Raw genomic sequence first — 22,020 nt, 5'->3', positions numbered from 1 at the left:
AGTATACTAACATTGTTTTTTGCATCACCTACTTTTTTTTTTAAATATTTTATTTATTGTACACTATCCAACTTTAAATAACATTTAGCGATTGTAGGATCAATATATTGTTTTCATCTAATAACTAGATAAAATCATATATTGACTATCTCACAATGTTTGTATGGTCGTTAGGTATGATTTAGACTCCTGGAGAGAGTATTCCTACTTAGATGAAGAGGAAAAAGATAAAGGTCAAGACAGAGATGAAAGAAGATGGATAGAAAAGCAAAATAAAATTGCTCGACAGAAGAGAAAGAAAGAAGAAATGGCAAGAATAAGACAACTAGTAGGTGAGATGTTTGGTTTTTACACGGCTTTATTACTGGTAAAGAAATGCCATGTGTTTGACATTACTTTGAATTTTGTGGTTTTTTGTTAACATTTTGTGAATTGAAGTACTGTACTTGGAATTTATATTCACTGAAGGAATATTTATAATACCGCATTGTAAAACATCTTCATCTTCATCTTGTACTTTTTAGCTCCGCTGTCAACTTTGTTTAGCGGAGCTTATCATATGAGTGATTGTCCGGGAGCGTCCATCATCGTCCATGTCAATGTTTTACTTTTTCGACTTCTTCGACTTTAACACTATTTTTTTTTTATTTATTTATTAACACACAACATCCCCCGGAGGGGATGAAAAGGGTTACAAATCAAATATTAGTAAAAGAAAAATAACTACATAAAAAGTAAGGGAACAAAAAAGCATTAAAAAAAAAGAAAGATAAATTTGTATACGAGGAATGTGTTAATGGCTTAGTTTATGTAGGTGCTGCTGTCTTGTATTAAAACAGTTTTTTTAAATATTGCGCTAAAGGAATTGACATTTTCTCGTTACTTAGTAATGATATGAATTTATTTTCATTACTAAATTTGTCAAAATTTGGTATACATTTATTAGCTACAATGTAAAGTTTTGATCTTATTCCGTTGTAATGAGGACAATTTATGACAAAATGTTGTTCATCTTCAACATGGTCATTGTCGCACATATTGCAGACTCTGTCTTTAAAATCCAAACCTATATGCCGGCCTGTTTCAATTTTCAGACAGTGGTTGCCAAGTCTAAATTTTGTTAAGGATTTGCGAAGTTCATTGTTTTTCATAATTGTTAAGTAGTTTTCTTGTTCAATTTTGGTTTTAAAAAGTTTGTAGGTTCTTAGTTTATTTTTAGAATTTGATTTTTTCCTATTGTCATTAACAGCAGTTCTATCTCAGCCGACAGGCTGCTTGTTTGTTTGTTAACTATACTTACCATCTTGAAAAAATGCAACTATGCCAACTATCCTTATCTGACATTATTTTACCAATGTTATGATACCAATAACATCTACCTGTCAACGATCTTTTCTAATTAGTTACTATGCCAACTATGACAATGACTGTATGGTTTATTGTAGATAATGCTTATGCTTGTGATCCAAGAATTAAAAAATTCAAAGATGATGAGAAAAAAAGAAAAGAAGATGAAAAAAGAGCAAGGCAAGAAGCATCAAGATTAGCAGCTGAAGAAAGAGAAAAAGTAAGTTTTAGATTAAGATTGTCTTCATTGTACAGTGATCTGTCGGATTTAGAGGAATCATTAACTGCACAACTTGTTTGAAAGAATTATTGCACAGTGATCTGTCAGATTCAGAAATAAATGACTATGTTATTGATGAAAAGTGCAATGTCCTTGATATCAACATAATACCGGTACCTCAAAATATTGAATATACGTGCAGTGGTAGCTTTATGGGTAAGACATCAACAATGTGGTTAGCACATTATATGTATATATATTTACATGTAGTACGTTTACCAGCAAACAATATGCGAATACACGCTCAGTGATTTTTCAAATGAAAATTACAATTATTTGTTAAATGTAAAAGATTCATATATTCAAATATGAGAACACGTTGATATTGCTGATTCAAATATCTTGTTTGTCTGTTTGTGTTTATGCAAGAATTCTCCATATGGTATGGATTGACTAGGAATGAAATGCACTCTTACAGCAATGGGCAGCACCACAGTATTATAATATCATGTTCTGTCTCAGACGTGTCTTGATAGACTTTATTATTTAAAGTTGACCCAAAGACAAGTCGTCATGGCGTACATATGCATGTTGATTTGTTTTTCATTCCATTAGGTCTCCTTTTTGTTCAAAAAAACACTATAATTCAATGTTCTCAACAGTTTCTCTGGCTTGCTTGGCTAATTTCATTCAAACTTCATTTATTAGTTTTATGTTTTTATGCAAAATGACCCACATTTGGCAGCCATGTTGCTTTTATGTAATTATGGACATGCCTTGACAGATTTTGATCAAAGCGAGTACAAAGACATTTTTTGTTTTTCTTTTCTCGACATTTGACCAACTGGCAGACATTTTTATTCCAAAAACATCATTCATGTCATTTTATTGACTCCCATGTGCGAAGCACAAAATGGGAGTCTTTGCAGTTAGTGTGTCTGTATGTGTGTGTGTATGTGTGTGTGTGTATGTGTGTATGTGTGTGTGTGTGTATGTGTGTATGTGTGTGTGTATGTGTGTATGTGTGTCCGACTGTTCCACTGCTATCTCAAGAACCATACATCGGTTTTTGATGAAACTTGGTGCATAGATGCTCTGGGCCAATGCGCAGATTTGATTAGGTTTTGGTAAAAATCCATGCTCGTTAATTACCTAATTTGCATGATAATTAGCTAATTTTTAGCTGTTCTATGACTGTTCCACTGATATCTAAAGAACCACTCATTGGATTTTGATGAAACTTGGTACATAGATGCTCTGAACATATGCGCAGATTTGATTAATTTTTGGTAAAAATCCGTGCATATTAATTACCTAATTTACATGATAATTAGCTATTTTTTAGTGGTTCCATGACTGTTCCACTGATATCTAAACAACCACTCATTGGATTTCGATGAAACTTGGTACATAGATGCTCTGAACTAATGCTAGGTTTTGATTAGTTTTTGGTAATAATCCGTGGATACTAATTACCTAATTTGCATAATGATTAGTCAATTTTCGGTTTTTCCACTGATATCTCAAGTACTAATCATCACATTTCAAATGAAACTTGGTACATAGATGTCATACGACACTGCACAGACCTGATAGTTTTTATGGTAATATCAGTACATATTAATTACCTAATTTGCATAATTAATTAATTTTCAGCATTTGATATAAGTAGTTAGCATTACATTTCAATAAAACTTGGTACTTACATACTCAAGGACTATGCAGAGATTGATTGTTTTTGATAAATATTTGTGCATATTAATCACCTAATTTGCATAATTAGTTAATTTTCAGCTTTTCCATGAGTATCTCAAGTACTAATCATCGCATTTCAATGAAACTTGGTACATAGATCCTTTAGGACTATGCAGAGACCTGATTAGTTTTAGGGTAAATAATTGTGCATATTAATTACCTAATTTGCATAATTAATTTTCAGCTTTTCTACTGATATCTAAAGTACTAATCATTTACATTTCAATGAATCTAGAATTATGCAGACCCAATTAGTTTCCGGTAAATATTTGTGCATATTAATCACCTAATTTGCATAATTAACCAACTTTCACACTGATATCTCAGGTACTATACATCACATATCAATGAATGTACATGGATGCTGTAGGACAATAGACAGACCTGAATAATTGTGGGTTACAATCTGTACATATTAATTACCTAATTTGCATAATTAACCAATTTTAAGCTTTCACACTGATATCTAAAGTACCGTAAAAACTCCAAAATTTCGACCGGTTTTAAATAATTGGCGTTAGAAATGTGACATGTTTTTAGAGTCGTGGCCGAGTTGTAACTCAAAATCTAAACAAAGTCATCAATCAGTGAGTATTATGACAAGCAAAACAAAACATCAAGACGCGCAGAAGAGGTCAGCACAAAACTAATAGGTCAAAAGACAAAGCTGTCTCGCACTACCTAGGAAAACTTGCGAATGTTCGAAGTACAGGTACCCATTGGACAAAAGATACATGGAAGTTTAGCAAACTATCTCCCCGACCCAGTGCAATGTATCCGGTTAGAATCAAAGCTCACGTGTCCCTTATTTGAGGGACCAAATTCTGCCGTAAATTCGCCCTTGGATTAAAAAATAAAATGGGATTTAAGAAAATAAAATGGGACTTTTAAGGTGTATTTTGGCGTCATTTTTCGGACATTTCAATCAATTCTGCCGGCTAAAATAGAGTCTAAGTTTTACCGTAGTCATTGACGTCTGTCTATTCAAGAGTACACGTGTATGATTTTTATCGTGACTAGCGTGAGCGGGTAAGCTTCCTTTCGAGAATGAGCTGTTATCACTGTGAACAATGTTAAATTATTCTTCAGATGACCAGTTTATTTTTTAAAAACAACTAATTTTTTTATTTAAAAAAAAATCATGCCGTTTTCGCATCAAAATCCAAGCCAAAATATCGTACTACAACATCAATCTCTTCGCATTGCGTTCAATAACATTTACATATTTAAATAAGCTATGGTAATTTGAACACGTTGGCATCATCCAGCTTTTTGATTGGTTAATTAGCGATTTGACCTATTTGACCTAAGAGAACATGGCGGATATCCTACAGCATCAAACGTTTATACGAGACCGGAATCATTCGCTTACGATGAAACTTAGTTGACTTTTATTTGTATTTCATAACCATTCAACAAATTTATTTTGTGTACATTATTATAATCACTACTGAGTACAGTAATAATCAACAATTCAGAAACGCAGCATGCCGAGATTTTTGTGTTCGTTTTTATTTGAAACTTCGTTTATTTAGAATATATTTTCGTTACCAATAAAATAAAAATCTCTCAGTCAATCAGAAACCCGGATTCATGCCTTCGAGGAAGGTCCCGTTTGAACGCTCACATCGGTTTTTTTTCGTTTGGGGGAAAACTAAAACTGGTCGCAATTTTCGAATAAGAATGAGTCGGCAATTTTTAGTGGAGTCGAAAATTTGGAGGTAAATAAAACACCGAAACCCGGCAAATAAATAGCCAATCGAATTTTTAGAGGGGTCGAAATTTTGGAGTTTTCACGGTACTAATTATTCCATTTCAATGAAACTTAGTACAAAGATGCTCTAGGACAATGTACAAACCTAATTAGTTTGGGGTAAAAATCTGTTCATATTAATTCCCTAATAAGCATAATAATTCATAATTTTTTGGTTCTAATCATATTTCAATTAAACTTGGAGACATAGATTTTCTGTTACATTGCGCAGACCTCATTAGTTTTACACTCAAATCTGGTCATATTAATTTTCTGATTTGCATAATTAGTTTTCAGCTAAGTAATTTCGAATTATATTTAATGTGTCTCCAATACTCTCAGCACATGGGAGTTCTTTCTAAGCTTTCTTTGATTCAAATTTGTAATTGATCACTGATAGGGGAGTAGTTTATGTAATTTTGATTAAAAATGGCTGATTGGCAGCCATTCTTTTTTCAAGCATCTGTAGACATTTCACTTTTTGGAATTTATAAATTAATTTTTCTTTTGTGTTCTCCCCTTTTCTATGACACACTTAATTTATTTTGTTTTAATTTTGTAAAAACACTAGGACAGGTTTTATGTGCATGCCAAAAGTTTTTGTTTTATTAAAATGTCCATTATTCTTTCGCTTTTTTGTGTCCTCAAATTAAATGCATTCAAATACAGACCAGGGAAAAGTCATTGACAATGACTTGTTTTATTTGACATTTTCAGGAAAGACAAGCAACTTTAGAAGCAGAGAGACTAGCAAGAGAAAAAGAGGAAGAGGAAGCAAGAGTTAAGGTAATGTTATAACAATGTTTCCATGATATTAAAGGTCATGTTTATTTATAATCCTAAATTTTGATCTTGTCATGTGATTCTAATAATATATGATCCTAATATCACATTATCCTAATAATTTATTATTCTAATATCACATTCTCCTAATTTATGATTCTAATATCACATTATTTTAATTTATAATTCTAATATCACATTATTAGTCCCTGCTCGGACACAGTCCGAAAATAGGGACTTTATATGTTTTGACCTTTGTGCGTCCGTGCTTCCGTACGTTCGTGCGTGTGAACCTGTCTCTTAGAAATGCCTGGACCAATCACAATCAAACTTCACACATACATCATACATGATATTTATACATATGCACATCATTTTGTTTCACGATCTGATTCAAGATGGTCGAATGGCGCCCATTTTTGTTCTAAAAATCATCAAAATCAAGCTTTTCTCGGCTGTTTACAAATGGATTTTGTTCCAACTTGGTATATACACATGTACGTTGGACATTATAGGACCTTGATGCACATCATTTTGTTTTTAGATAAGATTCAAAATGGCCGACTTGTGGCCATTTTATTTTAATAAATGTGGTTCTAGTGCCATATCTCTGACTTGCTATAACTACTTATGTTCAAATTTTAAATATTCACTATACATCATGTCATAGATATACAGATATATTGGTTTGACGATCCTATTAAAAATGGCCGGATGGTGGCCATTTTTGTGCTAAAAAACATCAAATATCAAGCATTTATGGATGGATTTTGTTACTTGGTACATACATTAGACATTACGGATTCCTGATGCACGTTATTTTATTTTTTAGATCAGATTCAGAATGGCCGACTTGTGGCTTTGGCTGAATGGGCTTCTAGAGTCGTATCTCTGACATGTTTTCACTGTCTATGTTCAAATTTTATATATTCATTCTACATGTATTCAAAATGTCAGATCTTGTTTTAATTAATGCTGTTCCAGAACAATATCTTTCAATACTCGTTTGACGATCAGATACAAATGTCAATCATTTAAGTGTTAAACAATCATCATAATCATATTCCTGACATGTTTATATTACTATAAACAAAACTATATATCTTAAATTTGATAACTAACGAGGACTGTGACATGCATGGCTTGTCTTAATTTATGATTCTAATATCACATTTATTTATCTTAATAATTTATGATTCTAATATCACATGATCCTAATTAAATCTGTTTTACCACCAATAGGCACAAGCTGCAAAGAAGGAAAAAGATGCTTTGAAAAAAGCAATGAAGAAAGAAAAAAAGATGTTTAGAGATACATGCAAGGTAATTGATTAGACTTCTGTCCTCTATGATGGAATAGTATATTAACTGTTGTCTGAATGGTATACAATTTGTAGGCTTGTAGGCATTAATCTATCATATCCAACTTTTTTCCACTCAGAAATACAACTATTTTACCACAGATGATGCAGAGGCTTTAAAACAGATGCAAGAAATAGAAAAACTTTGTGAAAAACTGAATTTAACAAGGTAATTGTACGTCCTTAAATGATTTGATACCAAGTGTGTCTGAATTACCGTTAGTTGATTCTGACAATGAAATCATGAAACCATAGGATAAGATAATGAACAATTGTTAGTACTCTGCCGGTTATTCATTGTAATTAGCTAATGGTTATATTTTCTATCATAGCCCCTGAATTCAACGCAATGTGAAAATTGTTGAAGCTACCCAGTAGCTCTATAGATAACATGTATACTTAGGAGTAATTCTATATACCCCAAGATGGGTGCCGCCATTTTGTTTGTTTCACAAATTATGCATAGGGAGATATAGCATCTTCAGAATGTTCAATGATATGGCAATTGTTTTCTGGCAATGTAATAAAAATAAATAATAAAAATAATGAAAACTTTGAATAGAATTTTGGCTCTTTTTTTATCAGCGGCGATACACGAATCATGCCTAGTGGTATCTTAAATTCCATTCAACTTGCGCTCAAATTCAGCAGTTCACACGCTTTGACATTTTGTGGTTGCATCAGTTCTATTTTTAGTGAATCAGTAAATTACTCAGCTGCACTTGCCCAGATACTACATAATGTGCTCTGGAATTAGGCTCGGACCTGTTTATTCGTGGGTAAAATATCTGCGCATATTAATTAGCTGATTTGTATAATAATTAATCAATTGTCTGCTTTTTTACTATAAACTGTACTAGTATACTATAAAATTAAAAACTGTGGATCACAGGTTTTTATGTTGTTTATCTAAAATAGTAGACAAATATTAGTTGCCAAGCTTCTTGTTTGAATAAATTTTTTATATACCAATATTCTCCGCACATGGGAGTTTTTTCTACGCTTTCTTTGATTTATGCATTAGCTTACAAGAATTGAATCAAGCTTTGAAAAGTGGATCTGAAGAAGAAGCAAAACAAGCATATCATTCAAAGGTAAGATCTTATTTGGAAATGAGCAATACAACAGTTATGCAAGATATTCACTACGTTCAATTACCCACCATAGACTCCGGTCAGTCAAAATGACTATTTTGAACTGTAGGCATTAATCAGCGATTCTGCCGGTGACGGAGAGATAGAATCCAGGTCAGGGGAAGCCCCATGACCTCAAGATTCTTTTACCCCTTACGTCACGAACCCACGTGACCGAGACCACCTGGCAGCGCCACAGGTAGCCGTCCTTCACTCTCTTAATTTCTCTCCGCCTCGAGTGGAGATGAAATCTAGCGAGCTCTGCTGGATCGCCTGCTTTTTTTTTTTTATAGCTTTTTTTTTTATAGCTTGGGTTGTTGCCGCTGCTCGGCATCCGACATGGTAGCTGGTAGGATAAGTTTTTCTTATCTTTTTTACCCTCGTGTCGTTTTCCCCTTTGTGTGAAGTATTATTCACAGCAAAGAAATCAAAATCCGGCGCCACTTCGTAACCAGTTGGTTTTCATAGCGGCACCTTTTACAACTGTAATTCGTCTCCCTCATGCATGTCGTCTTTTATTTTCAATGTTTTTAGCAATATATAGATGTAATGACAGCACCAGGGCTCGCTGCCGTTTTCTTTCCAGTCTCCTCGTGTTTCGAGTCGATCGTGCAGTGGTTATATTCAGAATTTACCAGCATAGAACCCGCATCCGAGATACGATAAAGACCCCCTCAGTGATGCAGACTGGACATCCTCCACCCTCTTTGTTCAGGGAATGGTACAGTCTCGGAGCTTCGGAGTGCAATGAACCAGAGGGTTCAGATTGAATCCGCTAGCCAGTTGGTCCTGCCATGGGCAAATGGAGGGCACCCCAAGCACAGAAAACACAATGCCCTAGGGCATCGTCCGCTAGCCGGAATCAGCCAGGAGGCAAGCGCTTATACCCTTCCATGGGAGGGGAGGGTAGTGGCGCGCCCCCAGGGAGGTAAGAGCCAGGTGGTGGCTCCTCACCCTTCCTGGGCGGACGTATGACATATCCCTGTCATACACAGATTGCGCCGGTGTAGTCCGGTTTGAGACGGTGGGTGACCGACCCCTGGACCTTCCCAGGTGGTGACATCCGTTTACGGGATACCGCTGAAATCTCCATTTCCCCTCGTCAGTGTCCCCCCTGTTGGGCACTGCCAGGGGACTCCCGCAAGGCGGAAGCAATCAGACAGGAAGTAGCAGTTTGCTGGGGAAAGACGCCATACACAGGGTACATCAGCTGGAACTAATGCCAGGCTTCTACCCAAATGTGTCCGTAGTATCAAATCTACAAGTGGCAGGCGTCCAGTTTTGGACCTAGGCAGACTGAATCAGTACGTGCTCCTCGATTGGTTCCACATGGAGACACCATTCAGGGTTCTTCTCTCCATCCACCGTTTTGACTGGCTAGCCCCGCTAGACTTAAGCGGGGCCTACCTGCATGTACCGATGCACCCAGCGAGTTGCCATCTCCTTCGAATCGCCCAGCTGGGCAAAGTATTCGAATTTCGGGTGCCCCCCGTTCGGGTTAGGCACAGCGCCCTACGTGTTCACCAGAGTGATGAAACAGGTAGTGCTGCTGCTTCACCAGATGTCGGTACACCCCAATCCGTACCCAGACTTCCGGTTACCAACAGCCCGGGCAAGGGGTAATAGCCAAACACGTCAGGCTAACACGGGGATTTACTTCACCAGTTGGGCTCGTTAAGTAAATCGACAAGTCCCACCTCGACCCAACACACAGTTGGTGTTCCTGGGCAATGGAGTTCTTAAGCTTGGCTTAGCTATTTCTAGCGTATTGCTTAGCGCTAAGCAGCCTAGCCGAATGCCTAGTCAGCGTTCCCTCGGTGTCCCTCTGTGAACTAATACGGATCATCGAGATGATGACCTGGGTTCAAGGGTCGTTCCCCAGGCCGCACTACGCAGCCGCCCGGTATAACGCCTGTTATAACGACGAGCTCTCCTATGGGAACTAGATAGGCGGGTTTCGATCTCGGACCAAGTGAAGGAAGCCCTGCCCTGGTGGTCGTCACTGGCCAACCTCTGACAGGGGAGCCCTTTGGGCCCGCTCGCCGCAGGTATGACTCTGGTAACGGATACCTCCCCCCAGGGTTGGGGAGCGCATCTATTGGGCCAACAAGCCCAAGGATATGGCCCCCGCATTAGTTTCGGGACTACCATATCAACCGGCTCGAACTGAGAGCAGTGTACTTAGCACTACCACGCTTTCTACCCGTAGTTCGAGACCACAGAGTCCTGCTCCGCACAGGCAACGCAGCGGTGGTCTCCTTCAAGAAGGAGGGGGGGCGCATTCCCCATCGTTGTCAGTCCTAGCGGAGCAAAATCCTACTTTGGTGCTGGGCTCTCTCTGGAATTTGCTAGGTAATAGTAAATTTACTAATCAAGAAAAAAAAGCATTAGCATTTTCCCGTGACCGAGCACAACGGGGAAGAGAGAAGGAGAGGGAGGTGTCCCCTCTGTCGTCCGCCGAAAACAAGAACAGCATGCTAAAAATGGTGCTTGCTGGTGCAACCTGAGCTCTAATTTTGTGTGTAATTTCATGACATCAAATTAGGCAGTCTGCTTCACAAAATGTACCATTTATGATGGTACAACAAAACATCACAACAAAATATGCAATGTAGACACCAGAACCTTTATTTGAATAACTCAGTATTAATTAAACATATTCATAATAAGCTCACATTGTTAACAGTGGGAAAAATAGTCATCATTCAAAAGTTCACTAAGTTCACTGCCTAGAACACAAGTCATCCTGTGAATAAATTTTCACGGGAAATTTCTCAGAAAAAAATCAAAAAGCTGTATATTATTATGAAGTAATCTCCCGTGCTCATCATGCAAAACCCACATGTTGACGTTTACGACGACACAAAATGACTATTTATTTTCATCAAAATTTCTGAATTAAAGTGAAAAAGTAACTAAAGTAACTTTCGGTCTTGTAACTCGATCTCAATGCTAAGAATGCCCGGTAAGAATGTTACACAAATTATAGTATTTTTCGATCGATTCGCTAACATTGTCTCACCTTCCATTAGCTGTGGAATCATAGCCCTATGTTGCCGACCGCATTATTTACGTGACAGACACTGGCCGGCCCATGTTCGACATACAACAACAAAAATAAAAACAAGACGTCCGAGTGAAATTGTTAGGGCAAAATTAGATTGCATGTCGCACCAAAGAGCTACGGAACTGCAGCTAACCTTCCATTATTTCTGAAATCGTACTGCAGTACGATCAACTTTCCGTTTCTTGGTGCTGTCAGGGTTAGGACACCTATGGGTTTCTGGTTCTGAACACGATTTAGCGGTTTTTCCTGAGTCCATCTTGTCGTGAAAAATACTCGTCGAGCAGTTGTTTACTCATTTTTGACGTAGTCTCCATTTTTAATAAATAAACAAATCACGTGTTTGATAAGGGCGACACGAAACCGTCCCATACTGAGAGTAATGTCGCGGGGTATCTTGAAACGCATGTCGACTAAACTACGCATGTGCTATGCCACCAAAATAACTTTAGAGTGGAAAAATACATTCAGTGGCAGTTCCGTGTTGATCGCGATCACCATCTAACAATTGTTGCAATCTTAGAAGTAACGGGACATTGTTTAACTTTAAAATGGCAATCACTCAAACCGTAACACGCGTGATGATCACAGTCGAGTCTTGACAATTAAATGAGGGCGATTTGCGAGGGTATTTTGTACAAAATGTGTTCGTAAATCTTACTAATAGATATTTATTTTGTTCGTAAATCTTGTCCAAATTTTGTAATTTATGACATTTGCGAGCGACAGCGAGAGCACAGCTTTGGTGCCTGGAATACAATGTGGAGCTAACCGCACACCACCTTCCAGGGGTGAGGAACAGTCTGGCGACGCCCTTTCAGGGCGGCTCCGTCTCCAGAACACTGAGTGGCTGATACCCCAGTGGGTAGCCTCCAGGCTGTTTTGGCTGTGGGACGGTCCAAGGTTGGACCGTTTTGCCGCACCCCGGAACGGCAAGCTCTCGACGTACGTAACACTCCTGCTGACTTTAGGAGCCTGGGCCAGGGTCGCTTTGCTAGCCCCGTGGACCCCTTAGTTGTGTACGCCTTTCCTCCCTTCCTGCTAGTTCACCGGGCACCGGAGAGAACTTCGACAGGTGCACACCCGCATATCATGGGTTGCACCCAATTGGCCAAGCAAGGCCTAATTTCCACTTCTGTTGGAAATGCTAGTCGAAGCGCCAGCAGTGCTTCCGGACTTACCGAACCTGTCGTCCCAACCAGACAGCGCACTACCAATGAGCCCAGCAGGTATCACTTACATGCATAGAGGCTCTCAGTAGACCCGCACATACGAAAGCCTTATCTGAGCGGGCTGCCAACGTCCTGGCCAGGGCGAACAGGGATTCCACCTACGCGGCCTACATTTCTAGGCTGCAAGCATACACTGATTGGTGTAGCGGAAGGGAGATTGATTCATACCATCCCTCTATTGGCCAGGTAGCAGGCTCCTTCGTCCACCTGTTTGACGAAGTGGGTTTGTCCTACGCAGCGAGCGTTGGCTACAGGTCTGTCTTGTCCTCCACCACCCAGAATGTACAGGAACAAGACTGGCCGATTGTCCTATTATTAGGAGACTATTTACTGCTTTCCAGACGCCAAGACCCCATACAAGGGAGCCGCCCAACTAGGACTCGTCGGCTGTGTGGTCTGCTCTAAGCAGACCGCCCTTTGAGCCTCTCCAATCAGCACCACTCAAATTTTTGACATGGAAAATAGTCTTCCTACTGGCCCTCGCCTCAGGTAGGCGCCGGTCAGAGCTAGGCGCGCACTGTCCTTCGCGGACGGTTGTGCCGCTTTTATGGACGATCGAATCGGGTATCTCGCCAAGAACCAAATCCCAGGACACAATCCTCAACCGACTGGCAAATATTGTCAATCCGGAGGATCAGGAGGAATTGCTTCTCTGCCCGGTCCGAGCGCTGAGTTGCTACGAGAACCGTACCAGGTTTTCTAGTCGAGGAACCAAACACATGTTTTTGTGTTACGGCCCTGGTGGATTACTGCGACTGTACTGGAGGTCTATAATACACTATCATCCTTAACACAGACCTTGCAGAGACACCAAGTACGAGAACATGAGGTCCTTGCGATTGCTAACTCACTAGCGCTAGCGTCAGGTGCCTCCCTCAAACACATTCTGAGGGCAGGCTTCTGGAGATTGCAGAACGTCTTCATCAACTACTACCTAAGCGACACCCAATCTATTGAGCAGGGTCTCTTCAGGTTAGGCCCCGTCGTAGCGGATCAGGCCTTGTTTGTTGACCCAGCCCAAACGACCGCAGGGGCCTTTGCGTATAGGCAATAAGTCAGTCTCGGCATTTTTGCGGGCAGATTGTCTGTTCCACTAGCACTTCCTGGAAGCTCCCAGGTTTCGCTTCGGTCGACCTACGCCCTCATGCGAACTGTTTCGGTCCTACTTCAAGCTTATCTCCCCCGAATTCGGCTGGGGTCTAGCTTTCTCGGGCACGCCGAACCCTGTCACCACAGCAGCATTGGCTTCTTGCTTCGGGGACACCACAGGCAAGGTAAGACACCACCCTTCCTGGGTCTTAACTTAGGTTTTTGGGTTTGTTTTCATCCCGGACTGGGGAAAAGTCTTTCATCTTTCTCCTTTTTTTTCTGTTTGCTCGGAAAACCCGCCACCTATCGGTGTCTGACTCTGCCTACAGTTCAAAATAGTCATTTTGACTGACCGGAGTCTATGGTGGGTAACTGAACGTAGTGAATTTAGGCGAGGGTTCTCCGAACCCGCCTATTCACATAGTTCATACCCACCATAGACTCCGTGTCCCCCCCAACCTCCCCACTCTTTCCGTCGTGTTGGTCTAAGTTCTCAAGGCGGAGAGAAAGAAACCAGAGTGAAGGACGGCTACCTGTGGCGCTGCCAGGTGGCCTCGGTCACGTGGGTTCGTGACGTAAGGGGTAAAAGAATCTTGAGGTCATGGGCTTTCCCTGACCTGGATTCTATCTCTCCGTCACCGGCAGAATCGCTGATTAATGCCTACAGTTCAAAATAGTCATTTTGACTGACCGGAGTCTATGGTGGGTATGAACTATGTGAATAGGCGGGTTTGGAGAACCCTCGCCTAAATTAATACAATCAATCCCTCTGGATATTTGTCAGTGCCCCAAACAGTGATCTGACGTCTCTGACGTGATGTTTAGGTTTAGTGATAATACAGTGTACTGGTAGTGCCCCTCCCCCTTAGTGGTGTTTGCATTCCCATATGATGGTGTACGAGGTCAGATTGGCTGAGGTTGTTGTTAACTCTTGTAGTTGAAATAGCTTTTAATAGTAGTTATAAATAATCTGATACCATGTTATAATATTACCAGGTACAATGTGTGAATGAGGAAATTGAAAAAGAAAAAAGAGAAATGTTGCAAAGTAAGAAGTCAACTAGTGGAAAAGGAGGTGGATCCTCTTCTAAATGGGATGATTGTGATCTACAGTTGTTAACAAAAGGTGTTAATTTATTTCCTGCTGGAACAGGATCAAGGTACAAATTGCTAAAATTGAAAATGAATAAATGTATTAATATTATTTTGATGACTCCTATTGACGTTGGTTTGACCAAACTTGTTTTCCAATCACCTTATGATCTTGAGACCCACATAGCAAACAAGTCGGCAACTTAGCTGGCAATGTTCTTGTTTTGGTGTTCAAAACATTATGGCGATGACAGTAATATACAATAATAATTTCAACATTGCATGCTAATTTGCAAATTGATGCATGCATTTTCGTGCAATTGTATACAATATGATTCATATGTAAATAGTTAATATTCAAAAATTGTGATATACACAAAAAGATGAAAATGTTATGCAAAATACCAGTATATGTTCATTCCAATTTGATTCTAGGTAGTACCGTAAAATCTGTATTAGAAGCTGCATCCCTAATAGAAGCTGCACCCATTCTTTTTGAAAATTCATCATTTCTCGTATGTGTAGATGCTCTAATAGAGAAGCCGCATCTCCTCTGTTGCATTGTACCATTTTAATAAAAGCTGTGGCTTCTAATACATTTTTTACAGTAGTAGTAGTTAGTGACTAAATCAAATTAATTTGATAGTTTTATATTTTATTTGTTTATAGATGGGAAGTTATAGCTGGTTTTATAAATCAACATTCAACATCTGGAATGACACGAAATGCTAAAGATGTGATCAGTAAAGCTAAAAGTTTACAAAAACTGGGTAAGTATGTCACTTCTATCGGTGTCTGCTTTACACCATGATTGACCTCTGATTGATCTTTCTATATCTTTGTGATGTGTCAAAAGATGTGTCAATCATCAAAAATGTTCATGAAGAGCATAGTAACAAATCTCACAATCACTTCCATGGCAACATGTGTTTTTCTTTTTTTCCAATATTTGTCAATAAATAGCATAAGAATGTGAAAAAAGAAATTGCAGTGATGTTGATAAGTAATTGTACTTATTACGCTGTTTGAAGTGTGCATTTTATTTGTATTGTGTGTAAATAAACACAAAACTTTGCTTAGAAAATACAGTTGGAGGAGTGTAAAATCACAGCATATTAAAAATAATTTTAATTATTGATTACATATGTACCGGTGTACATCCCATGGCCACAATGAACATGATGCATTTTACTTTCATGAAAAATTCATTTACTTTTGTGTGACAAATTATTCTGAGCAAGTTGTGACATTTTGTAGCAGTGACAATTTCACAGCAACTTTCAAAATGTCTCCATGGATGATAAAAATGTTAAATCATAAAAATTACAGCACTGAAAATTCATTGATTTACAGTACATGTATTACAAACATAGGTATTTTTTTGAATATTTTACTTTCAGATCCATCTGTAAAAGATGCCGCTAACAAGAAAGCTTTTGATAAATTTGAGCAATCTAAAAATGTGAAAGGAGCTGCTGCTGCAGAGGCTGCTGCCCCATCAGAAAGATATGGTGGTAGGTTTCTACTGTTCCATGCCTAATACTTAAAAAGTGATGGTTGCCAAAAATCCGACAAACTTTACAAATGTAAAAAATCAATGATTTCAATGTTTTGGAACTTTCAATAAAATTTAAAAAATCATGAAAATTACCATTTTAATCATTTTTTCAGAGAATGGAAAACTAGCCGCTGCATCAGATGAAGTGAAGGTGGAAACTCCTAAACAGTGGTCGGCTGAGGAACAGAAATTATTGGAACAAGCACTGAAAACTTACCCAGCTAGTACAGCAGAGCGATGGGATAAAATATCAGCAGCTGTACCCACAAGGACAAGGAAGGAATGTATGAAAAGATACAAGGTAAATATGATGACATAGGTCAATAGTACAGTTTATATCAATATAATATGGCACCAATCAATAGTCCATGAATGTTGTATAGTTCAAGGTCAATAGTATATGACTATTACATGACTCCAGGTTCTAGGTCAATACATGCCCAGAGTTAATATTCCAGCAGATGGGCAATTTTTTTTTTGGTTTCAAAGAATGCTGTCAGTTTTTTTTTATGAGTCTTAGAAAATATCTTGTGTGTTGCGAGTCTCCTGATTCTAATAGTTTTTTTAGAACATTCTAATTTTTGTTATCACTGTAAAATCTGCTGAATACTTCCTCAATGATAAGTTCATCTTCCACAAATCCTAACTTCCTGTTGCTTTTAAAAAATCCTGCAATTTTTTTTTCACTGAAATCAATGCCAATAAGACCGTACTTGCAACATCGTGAATCTCTTTCTTGTTGTGTCCAACATTTAACACTATTTCCTGAATACATAGCATTCTGATTGACCAGATCAAATGACTCAGTTTAAAGTCAATTCGTGCATGGTGGATATCATTTTGCATAGTGTTTGGGGGGGGGGGGGGGGGGTTAGAATACAAATGTACTTATGACACATTTCTGAAATCTTATTTGCACTAGATATTTTCTGTGACTCGTAAATATATTGACCGTGTTTTATTTTTTGCTGCCAAAACATTACGCATGGGCAAGGTTTTGATGGATGGGTATGTATCAGACAAATAGGGTAATATATGATATTATTATACATCTGTCACCATAGCGCCATAATTTTGCTTTATTTTTTTTACGGGGTATTTTCATCCTACCATATTAGGAAATGTGAATTCCAAATATGGAATGATTACGCGCATAAGCGTCCTCTAATAATAAAAACAAACATGGCTGCCACCAGAGTTTGACTGGACTCCACACAAAGAAGTTCGCTCATTCAGATCTAAACTTTTTAGATTTCGGCATTTCCATGATGTATCCTTGAAAGGAAAAGCTGTATAATAATAAGGTTATTACGAGGATACCTCAAAGTATGCACTTGTACAGTACGCCGCACGTCAATACTACTGCTGTACTGTTTTCCAACCTCATACTATGTTGTACAGGTCAAAAGTAAATCAAATGGCATAAGTAAGATGTTATTCTTATATGCTGTGAACGAGGTCTCAATTGATTGTTTCTATTTTCTGTATTTTCTAGGATTTAGTTGAGATGGTGAAAGCCAAGAAGGCTGTACAAGCACAAGCTAGTAAAGGCAAGAAAATCTGAACAGTGTATCAACCAGTTGAATTCTACATGTGTGCTGTGTTGAATTTGCTAACATGAATAAAATATAACTCGATTTTAGTGTACATCAATTGCACTTGATCAGTCTGGTGGTTCCTAAGAATTGAGATTGCAGTGAAGGGAGCTTACTTCACCTTACTCTCAGTTTGGGACTTTATACAAATTATGCACTTAAAACAAGCAAACAATTGGCTGGTCTAGTATTAAATTTGGATACAAAAATGCATGAATGGCATATCTTGTTTAATTTCTTGGCCATATATCATGATTTTGCAAGAGTCATTTAATACATCTAATTTCATTTATCCAGGCTCATATACATACATGTAGATATAGCAGTCAACCATCTTTAATCCGATTGTGAGACTATTTTGTCATGGACATGTATAATTTAAAGAGAAAAAAACCTGTCAACAATGCATTTTGAAAAAACAAGATAGCTGCCAGTTGGTCATTTAGGATTTGAACACGGACATGTATGATTGTGTCAAATTTGAATAACAGACAAACCCTGTTCAAGATGGATGCCAGTCGGCCATCTTTCATCTGATCATGGAACAAACTGACATGAACAGTCCAATATGATTGAAAATTGTTCCTAGGCCTTGGACGTATAGTCAAAATGGCCATCTTTGATCTGATTGTAATCGAAAATGTACGAGATGCCCTATTTTCAAAAAACAAAATGGCTGCCAGTTGGCCATCTTTGATCCGGTTGCGAAACAAAACGTCAGGCATGTAGACATTTTGGTAGTGGGCAAACTAATCCAGGATTTCCATCTTTGCAAGTATAGTAGTTGTTGGGAAGGAACTTAACCACTTTAAATAGTACACAATTTGAAAAACCTAGCATGGAGAATTTACCTTTCCTTGTGTTGATATTTTACAATGTTCACTGCTGTCAAGTGATCGATTAAAATAATTAGTGGCAATAGCTGTAATTTGAACATTTCCAATTTATAACGACTATTATCAAAATGTAGACACTGAATACCGTACGCGCCCAGGGGCCTCAACTCAGAAAATCACGATTTTTTGGGGGTCGGCGCTTACCCGAGCATCCCCCTCGAAAAAAAGTGCAAATGAAAATTTTGATTTATTATGTGACAGATTACGTCTTTCAGGGGAAAATCAGTTAGCTGCGTTGTCATTGATTTTTCACAATGAAGAAACAGAAATAATCACATTTTATTACAATATTAAAAACGTTAGTCTGTTGGAACACAGTCAACATCATTATCTCCACTGACGTGTTGGATCGTACGCAAACTCTCAATGAAAATTACTTTCCACCATGATGCATTTGCAGATTTGACCTGCAGCAGCGTCCTTTGACCTAATGGATCAAGTTGGTTATTAACCAATCAGAATGTGTTGTACCAACGCAATTCTTCGGAAATTCCCGAAGACTTTCCGGTAACGCAATGCGAAAGTGAATTATCGATGTTGAAGTACGATCTGTTGGAATTGATTTCAGCGAATAAACGACATGGTTTTTCCAAAAAACTAGTAACTAGCCGTTTTTGAGAGGTAAACTGAATATGGCATGAAATATTCACCGCATTTTACTTGTATTAACAGGTCATTGTCGAAGCGTAGTTTACGCACGATTACCGCGGTCGATATCCGCGCTGTATCATATAAAAAACAGTTACCAAGATTCATTATGCAAGACCAAGTTTTAAATTAGTTGCATTTTGAAGGGGTGGGTGCTTTGCCGAATGTGACCCCAAATATAATCAAAGAAAACTTAGAAAGAACTCCCGTATGCTGAGAGTATTGAAGACACATTAAAAATTAATTCAAAATTACTTGTACTTGAGATATTGATGGAATAGCTGAAAACTAATTATGTAAATCAGGTAACTGATATGAACAGATTTGAGTGTAAAACTAAAAAGACCTGTGTAATGTAATATTTATGTACCAAGTTTCATTGAAATGTGATTAGAACAAAAAAACTATGAATTATTAATAGAGAATTAATATGAACAAATTTCAACCCAAAATCAATTGGGCATGTCTATTGTTCTAGAGCATGTTATGTACCAAATTTTATTCAAATGTGATGATCAGTAATTGAGATATCAGTGTTAATTATTTTAATTAGGTGATTAATAAGCATAAATATTTACCAAAAACTAATTGGGTCTCTGCATAGTCCTAGGTTCATTGAAATGTGATGATGAATACTCTATGAAAGTTTCAATAAAATCCAATTAGTGGTTCTTTATATATATCAGTGGAACATTCATGGAAAAAATTAACTAATTATGCAAATTAGGTAATTAATATCCACAATTATTTACCCTAAAACTAATAAGGTCTCTGCATAGTCCTAGAGGATCTATGTAGCAAGTCTCATTGAAATATGATGATCAGTACTTGAGTTATCAGACGAAAAGCTGAAAATTAACTAATTATGCTAATAGGGTGATTAATATGCACAAATATTTACCCCAAAACTAATCAGGTCTCTGCACAGTCTTCAAGTAACTATGTACCAAGTTTCATTGAAATGTGGTGATTACTACTTGAAATATCAAAAGCTGAAAATTAATTAATTATGCAAATTAGGTAATTAATATGTACTGATATTACCCTAAAAACTTTCAGGTCTGTGTCGTGTCATATGACATCTATGTACCAAGTTTCATTGAAATGTGATGATTACTACTTGAAATATTAAAAGCTGAAAATTAATTAATTATGCAAATTAGGTAATTAATATGTACTGATATTACCCTACAAACTTTCAGGTCTGTGCAGTGTCATATGACATCTACATGTATGTACCAAGTTTCATTGAAATGTGATGATTACTAGAAATATTAAAAGCTGAAAATTAATTAATTATGCAAATTAGGTAATTAATATGTACTGATATTACCCTAAAAACTTTCAGGTCTGTGTCGTGTCATATGACATCTATGTACCAAGTTTCATTGAAATGTGATGATTACTACTTGAAATATTAAAAGCTGAAAATTAATTAATTATGCAAATTAGGTAATTAATATGTACTGATATTACCCTAAAAACTTTCAGGTCTGTGCAGTGTCATATGACATCTACATGTATGTACCAAGTTTCATTGAAATGTGATGATTACTAGAAATATTAAAAGCTGAAAATTAATTAATTATGCAAATTAGGTAATTAATATGTACTGATATTACCCTAAAAACTTTCAGGTCTGTGCAGTGTCACATGACATCTATGTACCAAGTTTCATTGAAATGTGATCATTACTACTTGAAATATCAAAAGCTGAAAATTAATTAATTATGCAAATTAGGTAATTAATATGTACTGATATTACCTTAAAAACTATCAGGTCTGTGCAGTGTCCTATGATATCTACATTGTATGTACCAAGTTTTATTGAAATGTGATTATTAGTACTGGAGATCAGTGGAAAACCCAAAAATTGATTAATCATTATGCAAATTAGGTAATTAATATTACAGATTTTTATCCAAAACTAATCAAATCTGCGCATTAGTTCAGAGCATCTATGTGCCAAGTTTCATCAAACTCCAATGAGTGGTTCTTTAGATATCAGTTGAACAATCATGGAACATCTAAAAATCGGCTAATTAGCATGCAAATTAGGTAATTAATATGTACTGATATTACCTTAAAAACTATCAGGTCTGTGCAGTGTCCTATGATATCTATGTACCAAGTTTTATTGAAATGTGATGATTAGTACTTGAGATATCAGTGGAAAAGCCAAAAATTGATTAATCATTATGCAAATTAGGTAATTAATATTGCAGATTTTTATCCAAAACTACCTAGTAATCAAATCTGCGCATTGGCCCAGAGCATCTATGCACCAAGTTTCATCAAAAATCAATGTATGGTTCTTGAGATATCAGTGGAACAGACAAACACACTATCTGCAAAGACTCCCTTTTTGTGCTTCGCACACGGGAGTCAAAAATTGTGCAAAAGTGGGGTGGTGGGCGCTTACGCGGTCGAGTACGGTAACTTGCAAGGGTGCCAGCTATTGAATCCAGTTTTATCAAGATAATGGTACCTGCCT

The 22,020-nt window shown here is 37.5% G+C and overlaps 1 protein-coding gene across 1 annotated transcript in view; it reads left to right on the top strand.

Moving 5' to 3' along the window:
• LOC100374191 (dnaJ homolog subfamily C member 2-like) overlaps positions 1–18,034 on the top strand; it is a 29,717-nt gene extending 11,683 nt beyond the window's left edge. The window contains exons 7-17 of the mRNA XM_085497136.1: positions 175–332; positions 1,446–1,567; positions 5,793–5,861; positions 7,101–7,181; positions 7,300–7,388; positions 8,244–8,313; positions 14,734–14,897; positions 15,499–15,599; positions 16,230–16,343; positions 16,501–16,688; positions 17,883–18,034. Coding sequence (XP_085353262.1) covers positions 175–332; positions 1,446–1,567; positions 5,793–5,861; positions 7,101–7,181; positions 7,300–7,388; positions 8,244–8,313; positions 14,734–14,897; positions 15,499–15,599; positions 16,230–16,343; positions 16,501–16,688; positions 17,883–17,951 — 1,225 coding nt within the window. The 3' untranslated portion in view covers positions 17,952–18,034. The remainder of the gene's footprint in view (positions 1–174; positions 333–1,445; positions 1,568–5,792; positions 5,862–7,100; positions 7,182–7,299; positions 7,389–8,243; positions 8,314–14,733; positions 14,898–15,498; positions 15,600–16,229; positions 16,344–16,500; positions 16,689–17,882) is intronic.
• Positions 18,035–22,020: the final 3,986 nt, after the last annotated feature.

The sequence above is a fragment of the Saccoglossus kowalevskii genome, chromosome 3 (assembly GCF_978046115.1).
Source record: "Saccoglossus kowalevskii chromosome 3, keSacKowa6.1, whole genome shotgun sequence".
NCBI classification, from domain to species: Eukaryota; Metazoa; Hemichordata; class Enteropneusta; family Harrimaniidae; genus Saccoglossus; species Saccoglossus kowalevskii.
The sequence above is the reverse complement of the archived record's forward strand: the minus strand, read 5'-3'. Positions and strand labels throughout refer to the sequence as shown.